The sequence below is a fragment of the Lolium rigidum genome, chromosome 3 (assembly GCF_022539505.1).
Source record: "Lolium rigidum isolate FL_2022 chromosome 3, APGP_CSIRO_Lrig_0.1, whole genome shotgun sequence".
NCBI lineage: Eukaryota > Viridiplantae > Streptophyta > Magnoliopsida > Poales > Poaceae > Lolium > Lolium rigidum.
Window position 1 is genome coordinate 39,356,121 of NC_061510.1, and position 13,674 is coordinate 39,369,794.

General features: G+C 43.1%; 2 protein-coding genes and 1 long non-coding RNA gene across 3 annotated transcripts; 1 reads left to right on the forward strand and 2 right to left on the reverse strand.

Moving 5' to 3' along the window:
- The first annotated feature begins 1,160 nt into the window (after positions 1–1,160).
- On the forward strand, positions 1,161–6,516 carry LOC124701470 (la-related protein 1B-like). The gene is made up of 6 exons (XM_047233539.1): positions 1,161–1,318; positions 1,561–2,248; positions 2,334–2,490; positions 2,573–2,663; positions 3,966–4,067; positions 5,827–6,516. The coding sequence occupies exons 1-6, from the start codon at positions 1,223–1,225 to the stop codon at positions 6,151–6,153; spliced, it is 1,461 nt and encodes a 486-aa protein (XP_047089495.1). The 5' UTR covers positions 1,161–1,222; the 3' UTR covers positions 6,154–6,516.
- A 1,857-nt stretch (positions 6,517–8,373) lies between these two features.
- Positions 8,374–10,182, reverse strand: LOC124698102. The gene is made up of 3 exons (XR_007000881.1): positions 9,991–10,182; positions 9,077–9,116; positions 8,374–8,807 (listed from the first exon to the last, which is right to left on the reverse strand). It is a non-coding gene; the product is annotated as an uncharacterized LOC124698102 (long non-coding RNA).
- An 88-nt stretch (positions 10,183–10,270) lies between these two features.
- LOC124694705 (MEIOTIC F-BOX protein MOF-like) lies at positions 10,271–11,499 on the reverse strand. The gene is made up of 2 exons (XM_047227659.1): positions 10,627–11,499; positions 10,271–10,432 (listed from the first exon to the last, which is right to left on the reverse strand). The coding sequence occupies exons 1-2, from the start codon at positions 11,497–11,499 to the stop codon at positions 10,271–10,273; spliced, it is 1,035 nt and encodes a 344-aa protein (XP_047083615.1).
- Positions 11,500–13,674: the final 2,175 nt, after the last annotated feature.

A 13,674-nucleotide genomic window follows, 5' to 3' on the forward strand; every position in this document is an offset into this window, starting at 1 on the left:
TTAAAAATAAAGTCCCATCCTTTGACTTGCTTCGAAAAAAATGATGTGCAAACTCACAAAGTAGCATCTGAACGACACATTGCTTCTCCCCACTAATTGCTGATGTTTTTTAGATTTATTTTAGACTACCCACAATAATGATCATAGATAGTATCATGCATGAACAAAAAAACTAATGTGGCACCGCAAGTAAAAAAAATAAAGATGGAAGAGAGAACAGTAGTATCACAAGTAGATACCTTATCATAACCCGTAGTACTAGAAAATTTAGAAAATATATCATGTACATAGATTTGTATTAAAATTTACAAATTATATATCGTCGACACTAAATAACGTCTAGATACATCAAAATTTAAATATATAGATACTGGTCATGATACCAGTTTTAGTGAGTCTGCACTCACTAATTAATGACGTGATTTTCTTGTAAATAGTTGGTGTATTAAGACCCATTTAAAAGGGGAGAAGACGATGGATAGAATAGAATCCAGCTGTATGGCAGCGCGGGGGGCGGCGTTTGCGGTGCGCCGCCGGTGGATTCGCGAATCCAGACCTGACGTGTCAGTAAATCTCCCCCTTTTCCCCGGACGTGGATCCTCCGCAACCTCGCAGCCGTCAGCTCCCCATCGGACGGCCCTCCTAGTCCCAATGTGCGTCAGCCGAGCAGGCAGACGCCAGCGCGAGGAACTTTAGAGCGGCGCGGGGCCCGCGAGCGACGCCAGCCGTCGATCTGGAAGGATTGGACGGCGCTGCCCTCAACTCATCGCTGGGTCTGGGTGCGGGTGCGGCTTCCCCTTTTGTGCCCCACCACCGGCGCGGCAGGGGTCCTCCGCTTCCAGTCCGCCCGTGGCAAGGCAAGGAAGACGGGTAGGGAAGAGCAGCGCAGCGAGCCGCCGCGCCGCACCACCTCCTCCCGCCGCCCCGATCCGATCGCCCGCCGCCGCGGCAATATTTGGAACCCTCCCCGCCGATCGCCCCATGCCGCACCACTGACCTATCCCCCCGCCGCCGCCGCCATCTCCGTCGCCGTCGCAGCCTGTATCTGAGTTCCCCGCCCCGCCCGATCGGATAGATCATGGCTTCCGCCGCTGAGCCGCGCGCGGCCGTCGCTGGCGCGGGGTCGCCGCCCCCGTCCCTCAGCCCCGTCGCCGCCAAGCGGGCCTGGAAGCGCCCGGAGAACGGGCCGGCGCCGGTCCTTGCGGCGCCAGGGAACCCCATCATGGACGCCGAATCCTGGCCGGCGCTGCCCGGCCAGCTCCCTCCCGCGCCGACCACGCCGCCCAAGGCGTCCCCTAAGGCCACCGCTCCTCCCCCTGTGCGTTTCAGTTTTTTGATTCAGTTAGTTTAGTTGTATTTCGTCTCAGTACTTGATTCGTTATATTATTATCGGGATTTCGATTCCGTCTAATCAGTGGTTGATTCATCTTGTATTATCGGGATTTCGATTTCGCCTCAGTGTTTGATGATCAAACTTAGATCCATCTAGTACCCTGTCAGTTTGATTATGTACCTTCTGACGAGATCGTGCTTTCCTGTTGTGGGGGTTAATGGTCACAGGAGGCAGCGATCGCACCGGTCTCACTGGGCAACTCTGGCGTCAAGGATGGTGATGAAGCACTGCTGCGCGGTCCACCTGTTCGGCGTGCTCTGGTGATGCCAGCAGGCGATGGGCTCGTGACGCGTGCCCCTGCTCCAGAGCTATCCCCAGTGTACTCGCCTACTGCCCGGAGCAATGGTGGTGGGCTGGTCATGCCTGCACGTGATGGGCTGGTGGCGCGTGCCCCTGCTCCAGAGCTATCCCCAGTGTACTCGCCCAATGGCCGGAGCAATGGCGGTGGGCTGGTGATGCCTGCAGGTGATGGGCTGGTGGCGCGTGCCCCTGCCCCAGAGCTATCCCCGGTGTACTCGCCTAATGGCCGGAGCAATGGTGGCGGTGATCATAATCAGAATGGCCGTTTTGGTTCCCATCCCCATGGCCGAAACGGCAGCTATGGTGGGGGGAACAGAAGGGGCAATGGTGGTCGGCATGGACACGAGCACCATGGAGGGTTTGATGGGCAACGGCGTGGCGGTGGACGCAGGGATGGACATGGACCAGGGCATCAGCAGCGTAATCACCAGCCATCGTACATCAGGGCTCCTTCTCCTCCACTGGCTGTTATAGCGGCGGCACCTCCTCCGCCACCATTTGTTGGCTCTGCTAATCCACAGACACCGCCTTATGGGGCACCTATGGGCTTCCCTGGTATGCCATGCATGTCGTTTGTGAGAAAATGCCATTGTTATATTGTTATTATGTTGCCATAACCTTGCTATGTTTTGAATTGCAGACATGTCACCTCATCTTTACTATTTTGCCGTGCCCACCTCGGATGGTCTTCAAGCCCTTCCGTTTGTGCCTCCCCCGCCAACCCCTCCAGCCATGTTAATTTCTCCATTGGAACAACTCCAAAGGGAGCTACTGGTGCAGATAGAATACTACTTTAGGTAGTTACTCATGCATATCTGTGAGAAACACTTTGGTGACCACCAAGATCATTTTATTGAGCTGCTTGTTCAATTTTTGCAGTGATGAAAATTTGTGCAAGGACATTTACCTGCGACAACATATGGATGGCCAGGGCTGGGTGCCAGTATCATTGATTGCTGGCTTTAACCAGGTCAGTTTGTAGGTTCTCCATGTTGCTTTCTTGCTATAATCAGTAATCTGATAAGAATTTCTTTCAATGGCTAAATATGAAATCCTTCAGTAACCTACTAATGTTCTGGTCACTTTCTTCAGTTATTTGATTACCTCTCGGATGAGAAACACAGTTGGTACATAGCAGTTTTGATCCTTTTAAACTGAATTTCTGGATAGCCATTTTGCTGTTAACTGGAATCATATGCACAGTACTGGTGTGGTTGATATAACTTAAGAAAACTAGTTTACACATTGCCTGAAAGTTTAGTCTCGGCAGAATTTGGTTCCTGCACATCTTTAAAGTAGACATATCTGTTTCAAGTTATCTTTAAGATATGTCTTCCTCTCTAACCTGAGCAGTGTAAGCTTTTGGGTTATGAGAAGAGACATACAGTACTTTTTAGATATGCAAGGATGGTACTATCTGTTTTAAATTTAATTTTTTAATCTACCATAGCCGGTCATTTATATCCTGTGTAATCTTGCTGTTCATGAGACGTCAGCCATACACAAGCTGCATGGACGCTTCTAAGTAACATGAAATAAAGAGCCCCAGCCTATGCACTTAACTTGGTGCACATTGTGCTGCAATGCTTTTTTTTATGGGAGCCCTTCTAGTTTTTCATCCAAATGCATAAACTGTACTTTTGTGTCTTTCATCTGCTTTTGGCCCTTTTGTTCTGTTACTAAAATTGCTCTCTCCATTCAGAAGTCAAAATTATTGGTCATCTTAGGATGTCTGCAGTCAGCATGTTGGAACTTGGTCCACTAGTTTGTGGGGAGCAATAGGGATGACCATACAAAAATGAAAAATCATTGGTTCTTGGTTCTGTTTGGATGTTAGAGTTGGATTGAGTTTTTTTTTTCAACTGAGTTTAATTGAGTTTGTGGAAGCAGAGGGAGTACCTCATTGTGTCATCTTATGACTAGCAATTATGCCCTATGTAGAAAAGAATCTCCTTAAGTCTTTTTTTGGGGGTTCTCTAGCGCCCTTGCCCCTCTTTCTCTAAGAGTGGATCATGAGACGCTTGCTATAAACATACCACTCCGAAAGTGGCTAGCTCATTTTGATTGGAGAGCTAAGAAAGGGTTCCATCAAGATTTGTGCTGGAGCATGTCTTAATATTATATTAAATGGGTACTGCCAACTTGCCAAGTAAATGTGGTGTCTATGCTAAGGATAACATAGCAAAACAACCCTACCCTGAATATTCAACACTGTATCTTGCTCTTTTTTGTACGACAAAGACAGATGGCTCACCTACATTGTTTTGCGCAGGTCCAAAAGTTCCTACACCGTATTGGGCAAGTAAAAAAGCTGGCTGATAATATACAGTTTATCTTGGATACAATTCTGCTATCTACTGTGGTGGAAGTACAGGTAATCAACCTTTGACTTCGTTAACCATTGATGTGCCTTCGATGAAAAATCCCAGCCTTGTTTGCCACATGAACATGCTATAAAATGTAAACGATGGACTAAACACAATTTATATAAAAAAAATGCTGGATCTTTTAGAAGGTTAATCACTGGTTTCTTTATATCAGAGTGTATGCTTTTATAGAATGAATGTTCCAACTTCCAAGGATCAAACCTTCTGTTTCCAAACTTACCTGTCTATAATGTAGATACTTTGATTTGGATTCAAAATTCCGTTCCACCTCGAAAAAAAGAATTCCGTTCCAAAGTTTGTATATCCTTCTTCGATTACAACCTACTTCCTCCATTTGTAAATACATGTCTTTCCAGAAAGAGTCTAGTCAAAATATTGTAATTTTGACTAACTACTATTCACCAAATATTTAGATTGGTAAGGTGAAAATAATACTCCCTCCGGTTCATATTAATTGACTCTAAAATGGATGTATCTAGACATATTTTAGTTCTAGATACATCCATATTGAAGTCAATTAATATGAATCGGAGGAAGTAACAAACATTTCCCTGTGTGTCTATTAGCGGAATATTATTTCAGTTAATATTAGGCATATAATTCTGTCGATCATTTTGAAGAAAATGAGGCTTCACATTACATTTATTGTCATGTTCTCTTTTTGCCCTCAATTATCTCCTCTCTTCGACGCTTATGATCAATCATCCACACTTATCTCTCTTATTCGCAAGGCATTATTATTATGGATTGCATAGTTATTTTCCTCTACTATTCTTTACTTTCTAAGTGTCATGGCTTTTGTAATCTAGGTGTTGAACCTTAATGTTGGATTGTTTCTTGAGTGATCATCAGAAAGAGAAATAATATAGTAAAACAGAGATGTGTTTGATTTGGATAAGAGTTGGAGATTGTGTCCAACTTGGCAATCATCACGATCGTCCTAGTCATCTTAGATAAAAAGGACTAGTTGTACTCATTTGAGGGAGCAAGAATTAGGTTGCCTCCCATGGCAAGAGCCTTCTCTCTCCCTCTACAAAACAACCCCATGATATCACATAACACCACATCGGTAAGTAACGTACATGAATGGAACATGGACATGATGCATTCTTCATTAAGTATTGACAGTTAATCACACAAATTGTTCTTTAAGTGATTTATATCATGGCATATTAGTACCCTAAAGGATCGTATATTTCAGTAAGCTGCCTTTCTATTTCTTCACACCCGAATGAAGCACCATGGCCTCACTTGCAAAGTTCCTTTGGTTAATTAGAATATGTTGATTACAACAAGTACAATGTAAACCGTGGATATCAGAGGTCTAATCTCTTAATTCCATTCAAATCATCCCTAGTTAACCCACTATTTTCCATGGACACAATTTAAGTTGCCATTTGGCATGTCAGCTTCGATACCGCAACAATTGTAGCTTAGCGTTACAAATCTCATGAAATAAGATGAATTACAATGAAATCGTTGCTTTCTCAGTCATTTATTTATAATACTCCCTCCATCCCATGAAAGTTGTCTTGGATTTATCAAAATTTAGATGTATCTAGACACTATCTAGTGTGTGGATACATCCAACTTTTGACAAATACACGACAAGTTTCATGGGCGGGAGTATTACATACTCACTTTTGCTTGAGAGAAACTTGAATATGACTACTTTCTTATCTAACCGTCACTCCACACTTCTCACTGAAAGGCTTAACCTCTTTTATGTTTGGTATGTTTGGTCAGGGTGACAAAATACGGAGGCGTGCAAGATGGGAGATGTGGTTGCTTCGGAGATCAAATTATTCTGCTGGAAATTCTTCTGGTTTATTTTCCCCTGTGACATCCAACATTGACACATTGACATCTCAGTTTCAATCCGTTGGACTTGAGGGGACAACATACCATCCTAGTATGCAAGGAATGCCCGGTGGAGCTCTCCTTACTAGGTCAACAACTTCTGCTAGTATAGGCTATCAAGCACCTACCTTCGAAGGACTTCACAGCAATGGGAGTGGACCCATTTTTGGGCAGAACACCGCAAGAAGTTTACTCCGGAGCGATACCTTTTGAGATTATACCCAAGAGAGTACAGTGGCATGCCGAGTTTTCAGTGTTTACGGCACGCTTGCCTGGATGAGGATGAAGATGATTGTTCAAAAAAAGGATTTGAAAAAAATATCAAAACCCCAAAAAAAGATAGTAGAGATAGTAATACACAAAAAAATAAAAAAAAAAATCTGAAAACTATAAAAAAAAATAGTAGATGGAACTTCTGAATTTTAGTTGTTGAGCTTTTTTCTTTTTGGAGATGTGTTATTATATGTCATGTTTCTGCTTGAATGATGGACAGTTATTGTCTCTTTGTGTAAACCGAGTTATCCTAGATACTGGACATTGAAGACACAAAACTATATAAAAATGACATTACTTGTAGTGGTTTGTGTTTAGTTCGGTCATTTTATTCTCTCATATTGTTTATTCTGGTTTGAATTGCGTAGATCCTGAATGAATTCCAATGACGCCTTGTTATTATTAAGTTTCTTGACCCCTGCATTCTTGTTTTTTTACACCTTTACCATAGGGGAATTCCCTATGATGTAAATTTTATAAATATGGTAGAAAACACTTTACAGCGGCTCAAAGTCCCAAGGCCGAGAGATACATCAAGGGGGTCTCCACAACTGTTCAGCATGTTGTTAAAAGCCAACCCACCGCTTAAGGTCCCATTTTGGAGCTCAGTTTTTTTTGATATATTCCAGGAATACTTTAGTTTGTAAAAAAATGAAGCATTGAATAATTCAAAGCGTTTGGGTCTAAAAACATAAATACGGTAGTTTTGGAAACCAAAGTATGTCCAAATCTTCAACTTTTTTGAAGTATTATAAACTTCAATCCCGACCTATTTTTTCCTAACCGAGACCTGCGGCCATGTCTTCCTCGTCAATGAAAAAAGAAGCTGAGCAAGGAAAAGAAGGTTGGTTTTGCTTGCTGCGCTGAGCGAGCGGCTCAGCTGGGCAGCGGCGCAGATCGAGGACCCTGGACTAAGCCACCGGGATTACTTTTGGGGGTGAATGAGATCAACGGCGTGAAAAGGAATCCTCTGTTTTGTCAACTCCCTACTGAAGTTCTCATCAAGGGCAAGCATGCGTTGTATGGCGCTAACGATGACCCACGCTCTAAACCAAGAAAACCGCTAGCTAAAAGGTGGATGTTGCCACCACAAGGATGGGTCAAACTGAACGGTGATGGCTCCTTTAAGCTAGAGGTTGGCACATCCGATGCAGGCATGGTGCTAAGAGATGAGAAAGGACATGTGATCATGTCCGCCTGCCGTAGTTTGATCAATTGCGCTGATCCTATGGAGGCTGAAACATTGGCTTGCCATGAAGGCCTAATGTTGGCCTTGCATTGGAGTGGTAAGCCAATTCTTGTGAAACTTGACTGCTCAAATCTGGTGGATGCAATCATGGAGAAGTCTCAGGATCGTTCTTCACTCACGCACCTTATTTCGGAGATTAAAGTTTTAGTTAGTGGTAGTAGATTAATTTCCTTTGTAAAGGTGGATTAGTCATTGCCTCGCCAATTTCGCCAGAACGGAGGGAAGAACTGATACATGGTGTGGCACTGTAGCTCGGGACCTGATTGCTTGGATCAGGTGCTCGATAATGACCTGCTTGTAATCCTTATGGAGTAATAAAATCCTCTTTTACCTGCAAAAAAAATGGTTGCATACATGAATCCAGTGCAGAGTTATTGTGATTGGTTCGTCAACATGGTGGCTTTCACCTCCTGGTTGGATGCCCCGTTCGATTTTCCTCTTCCTGAAACTGATATACTACATAGTAGTGTGAACAGCAGCACGGAGTCAAGCCGACTCTGACATGGCATGGTCGATACAACACACGGAAATGTTCCTGCTTCCATTTCCACCGACGGCAGGGCGGCAAGCTGGATTCTATACCGGCAGGACTCACCTTGATAGTATAAGCAGGACATTACAAAGCCAAACTTTACTTTATAGACGTGTCAATTAGTTAGAGGTGAACCATTCAAAGTGAGCAACTCACTCTCAGCCATGCACGCACCTGTCAGACAAAATAGATCTTGCATCCAACGAAACAACTAGTCAGAGTTTCGGTAAAACAGCTTTTCCCAAACACCTTGCATTTTTATTTTTTTGCCAAAACAGAAAAATGTTATGGTATTAAGAAACGGAAGTATTCCTTTCCCATTATACTAAAATACTTTACTTCAGTTTAGAAAAACTTTGCTGCCAAACTAAGCCAAGTGTTTTCATTCCTGCATTTCCGAGCAACTTGATCTGCTTCTTAGCAACATGGCAATACAATAGCCCAGTTTGGAAATTGAGGGATTCTTTAACCGGAACTAGCGCAATGGTTTTCTTACATCGATCGGAAGCATTGCCAACACATAGGGATGCGCTACAGCAGTTTGCACTAGCGGTTTACACATAGGGTCACTTTGCCGGTGCCGCCTGCAGCCCTACCAACACAGAACAAACACTGCAATGGTCTGGTTTGGAGTACAAAACCATTAGCGGGAAAGGCTTTTGAACGACGAGGAGCAGCAGTGGGGGACCAACAAGGACTTGTGAACAGCACACTGAATGAATGTGGTGGAGTACCTCTCCTCCAGTGCAGATAGCTGCCACGAGTATGTGGCTTCTTCCTGTAGCCCCACCGCAGGACGTCATACCTAGACAACTGATAAGCATATATACACAAATCGTAAGAAAGAATATCAGAAGACACAGACGGATAGGTCGAACTGAAAACAGAACAGTGATGAAAGTAATGTGCTGAAGTGCATTTGAATGAAAAGCAAGATCGTATGAGATCATGTTAGGATCTATAGGCTAAGTTTTCCGTACATTCCTCTTATCTAGCTCTGAAAACTAAACATATGTGTGACCCATTTAAACAAAAAACATGAAAATTTGAACTGCCCCTAGGAACAGCCCAGATCTTCATACCTCTAGTTTTCGCTGAAACCAGTACAGACAAAACTGAAACCTGCAAAGATAAGGGAAGACACACAATTAATTTACAGAGAGCCTACTACAGCCAAAAGGGAATTTTCCATGACATAAGTAATACGGGAACATGTAAATTTGTTCTCAATAAGAGCTTCACTTGTAAGTTGCATATTTATATCCAAAATATTGTTAAGTGGTACTAACTTTCCTAATATAAGGTGATAAGTATTTTGGCTGCCTTTTGGTTATTTGACATGGGCATTGGCACATAAAGGGATTCTGGTTATTTGACATGGGCATTGGCACATAAAGGGATTCAGAAACAATAACAGAGGGCACTGAGTTTGAATATGCACAGTAGACATGAGATCTCAAATGTCAACGAACAGTAAGGGGCAATAAGAATATGCTTATGTTAAGAAAAAGACAGTCGTTTGTATGAGCGGGATCTGGATGACGCCATGCTCAATCAAAATGACTAGACAGAGGATATCATGTGTCTAATGGATGCTTGCTACCAATACAAAACAAAGGCGTTGCATTATTTCAATAAATTGCAACCAACATATAATGACATTACATGATAAACCGGCAAGTACTTGATGTTTAATTGCTACTAACTAATTTTTAAGCTACGAACTCATTTCTGCATTCATCATAGTTCAATGAAAAGTATAAACTGATAGTACTTCTTTTTTGGATAGTGCAAGGCAGTCGGAAACATGCATTGCGTTCTATTTCACTCTCTTCATGAAATATGGGGAGTTTCAGCCTTTCTCCACATACATGCACATTCCTAACGATATCTTCTTTTCTTTAGTTTGAGATTTTTTTTCATTACTTTGTTTAGAATGCATGAAACATATTAACAAAATACAGAAACAGAAGTACCATGAAGAGTGCCAACTCACATCCAGATCCAGAAATTTTGTTGGTATGTTGGATATTAATTTGCTCAAGTCGTATGCCATAAGTAGTCAGGATCTTCAGAATTTTGTGAACACTCCTATCGAAATATACACATTTGATTTCAACTACCTTAAGACAGTCAGATGCGATTGACTGTCCCATTGGTTTGTATATGCCTTCTGTTTCCATTACATATGGACTTACCTAACATATACAAGATAATAGATCGATCAGTAATCATGGTTGGTCAGTTAAATACACAATGCTATCCATCTTAAAACTCTATACCTTAGAAAGTTGAATAGTAAGCTTCTCTAAAATTGGTGAGTGTTGGAGAAAGCAAATCAATGCATTGTGGTCAGCAGCCAAACACCAGTTGTTGAGGAACAAAGTCTTTAACTTGGAAAATGTAGGACACCACTTCAAATCCCTGTTGAAAACAATCTAGGAAGTACAAAAGAGTTGGATCAAATAAGGAACCTTTTGATCTTTCAGATACAAAATGAAATATGCTTATGTGTGAGTCATATATAACTCAACTGTAATTTGCTATGATTGATGGCCATGTGGCTGTTGGATGAGAATTGGTGGAAGGAAAATAATAGTAGGAACTGAGAGAGATGTAGTTGCAAACGTACCACATCAGTACAAGCTGACAACTCCAAGTTTGTAGCTTCTGACAAACCTTTGAGAAACATGCAGCTGTCGCGGTCATAACCAGGCCCATAATAATCACGACAACCATCACAATTACCACAACAATCAAACCGGTCATTTAAACATCGATCACTACAGATTCCGTTGAGTATAACAACTGCTCTTGCTAACGACGGCAAGCTTCCAAGCAATGGAATCCTTCCTTGGCATTCAATCAACTCGAGCGAAACGAGGCTTGGTAGAGAAATTAGAATGCGGGCATGATCAAAAGTATAGCAACGGGCCATGTGGAGATGTTTCAAGGATGGAGACACCAGCTGATTGACAAAAACATCGCAAACATCCATTCGCAGTTCCACCAATGCCGGACAGCCTGAAAAATCAACGACGCTGTCGTTGACACGGACGCCGACAAGCTCTAACCTCGTGAGGTGCTGTGAAACCAGATGCAGATCAGAGAGTGGCGACGGCTCCTGGTCAAACTCGATGACACCAAGCCGGAGGACCCGGGCACGGGGCACCACTTGCCACATCCAGTGGCTCGCGTGCCGCTCGTTAGCGGGCAGCTGCATGAACCCGTCGGCATCGAAATCAAAATCGCATGAATCCAGAGGCGCGTCGCCGCCGCCAGCGCACCGCAGGTGCAGCAGGTGGTCGACGAACTGGACGAACCTGTCGGCGCTGTCCCACCCCTTGGTGCCGGTGAAGCGGAGGGCGGGCACGGACCGCCAGACGCTGCGCCAGCGCCGGGCGAGCACGCACGTTCGCACCACCTCTTGAGCCGGCAGGGAGTGGAGCACGTGGTGGAGGACGTCCTCCGGGAGGGCGCTGATGCGATCCACCCCGCTCGCCATGGATGACGCTTCTGTTCTGGGGCGGTGTTCCGTCGAACAGGTGGTGTGCGCCGCTACTCAGGGGCAGCACGAGGGAGGGAGCAGGCGCTGAGTAGGGGGGGTTTGTTTGGTTCACTCCTCCAGATCCAGGGTTTCTGGTTCAAGGCCTAGAAAGAAAAATTTGTGTTTTGAAGGCATTATGGACCTAGTTTATGTTTTTGGATGACATTATTAATTTTAAAATTGGTTGCAACAAAACCCGTTTGTATGCGAAAATCAATCATGGCATGTTTATTCGATAAAAGAAAATATGTTAATATTATGTTGATACGCTGGCCTCTGCAGCGACACCATATCAAGATCATCCAATATATCAATGATGCACACAACTAAATTATCACAAAAAGAAAAGAACAAATGCCATAGTGAAACAACCAAAGGTACCCATCAATGACCAACCAGCATCATTGGTAACAAGACAGACTACGCGAAAGGTTCTTCAACACAGACACCATTAGGAAGGGAATAACGCATAATCCTTTTCGTCGCCCGATCCTAGTTGGATCATGGCTGGAAGGTTAGATGTGTGGTTGTATGCTAGTACTATAGGTATACCGTGCACGGGGTGGCCAACTTCTCATTTCTTACACAGCGGCACATATGGGCATCCAGCCGCCTCACCTCCATGGCTCCATCCTCCCCTACTCTGGTGAAATTTTAATCACCATATTTCTTTTGCCATGCTTCTAGAAAGGGAGAAGGATGGGGTGGTAGACAGTTCACCACACATGTGAGTCACTATTGCAGCACATACCAACTAGATGGAATCATGAAGTCCTCTCCTAAGCTTAAGTCATGTGGGCTTTAAGGATTGACTCCAACTATGTTGTTATCGGACGTTTGCTCATATAATATTGTTTGTTTGGCTATTTAGGATCACTTCTGCCCGGTGCTCCCCTCTTGGCAAATGTCTAGCCGCGCCAAAAATAAGGACGGTGAAAATCTTCTCATACCCGTTCGTAACTGGGGGCATGATCATAAAATTTAAAAGTCTGACATGTACATACAACCCTCTAGAGGTCCGCATATAGCCCGCGTTGTCTTGTACGATTATTTTCTGTACGTATAGTGTGCCAATACGGTCACGTGCCTATAGCCCCCCCCCCCCCAATTAGGACCGGAAATACCATATATATACAAACGGGCATACATGGGCTCAATATGAATTTCGGTGGATAGGAAAACAAAACAAACAAAAAAATGAATATAACCCCTCGACTTTGGTTAGGGAGGAGCACTGAAGCAGGACTCCCTAGGCTAAAAAAAGTATCTCTTCAACATCTACCGTTGATTGAATTGTTCAAAGACATAGATACCCCTACAAGCTATCAATTCAAAAAAGATCGTGTGCATGGTTCAATGCCGCGATGCTCCCATCTAAAAAACAAAAAGGAAGTTCTTGAGTCAAATATGCGTGTAACTTCATTCAGAAAATTGAGTATTTGTAACGTTTTTCCTGTTTTAGGGTTTACGAGGCCGAGCTACATGTAGCTCTTTATTTTCAAAAACTTAAAATTCGTATTTCAAAGTTTCAAAAAAATCTAAAACAAAATCCTAGAGGTAGTCAATGGTGTATGCTACAAATGGTGTAAAATCTCAATGCAAACTAATTTGTATTATAGGCTACACGAAATTGATAAAATCTGACAAAATTGGTAGTCTTGAAACGTATACTATGCACTATAAAAATTTGTTTGAATTTGTCATTTTTGTGACCTAGAATATAAAGCAGTTTGTATTGAGATTTTACATCATTGTAGTATACATCATTGGCTATCTCTAGAATTTTGATTCGAATTTTTTAAAATTCTAAAATACGAATTCTGAGTGTTTGAAAATAAAGAGCTACTCGTAGCTCGGCCTCCGTTTCACTTTTCAGCTTTTCTCTTGTTAGAAGTCCTCTCTTTCGAGACAAGTGGGAATTTCTCAATCGCAGGCTGTGTTCGGAGTTATCCTCTAGGTGGAATTCCCATTCATGTTTCTTGGCGCGTTCACCTCGACCTCTTGAACACCATGAGTATGATTCCGTGTTTTGGCATGATCGAACCTCGGCCCCTTAACCACAAGTGTAGCCACATAGCTTGTTTTTTGATAAATTCAAAAATGGAATTTAAATTTTTTTAAAATACTAAAAAA

What these genes read in the sequence shown, in the direction of transcription:
- LOC124701470 (XM_047233539.1), top strand. Translation starts at nt 1,223, where the DNA reads ATGGACGCCGAATCCTGGCCGGCGCTGCCCGGCCAGCTCCCTCCCGCG. An exon ending in GGCACCTATGGGCTTCCCTG is followed by an intron (nt 2,249 to 2,333) that starts GTATGCCATGCA and finishes TTTGAATTGCAG; the next exon opens with ACATGTCACCTCATCTTTAC. An exon ending in CTACTGTGGTGGAAGTACAG is followed by an intron (nt 4,068 to 5,826) that starts GTAATCAACCTT and finishes ATGTTTGGTCAG; the next exon opens with GGTGACAAAATACGGAGGCG.
- LOC124694705 (XM_047227659.1), bottom strand. Translation starts at nt 11,499, where the DNA reads ATGGCGAGCGGGGTGGATCGCATCAGCGCCCTCCCGGAGGACGTCCTC. An exon ending in TGTCAGCTTGTACTGATGTG is followed by an intron (nt 10,433 to 10,626) that starts GTACGTTTGCAA and finishes TGTACTTCCTAG; the next exon opens with ATTGTTTTCAACAGGGATTT.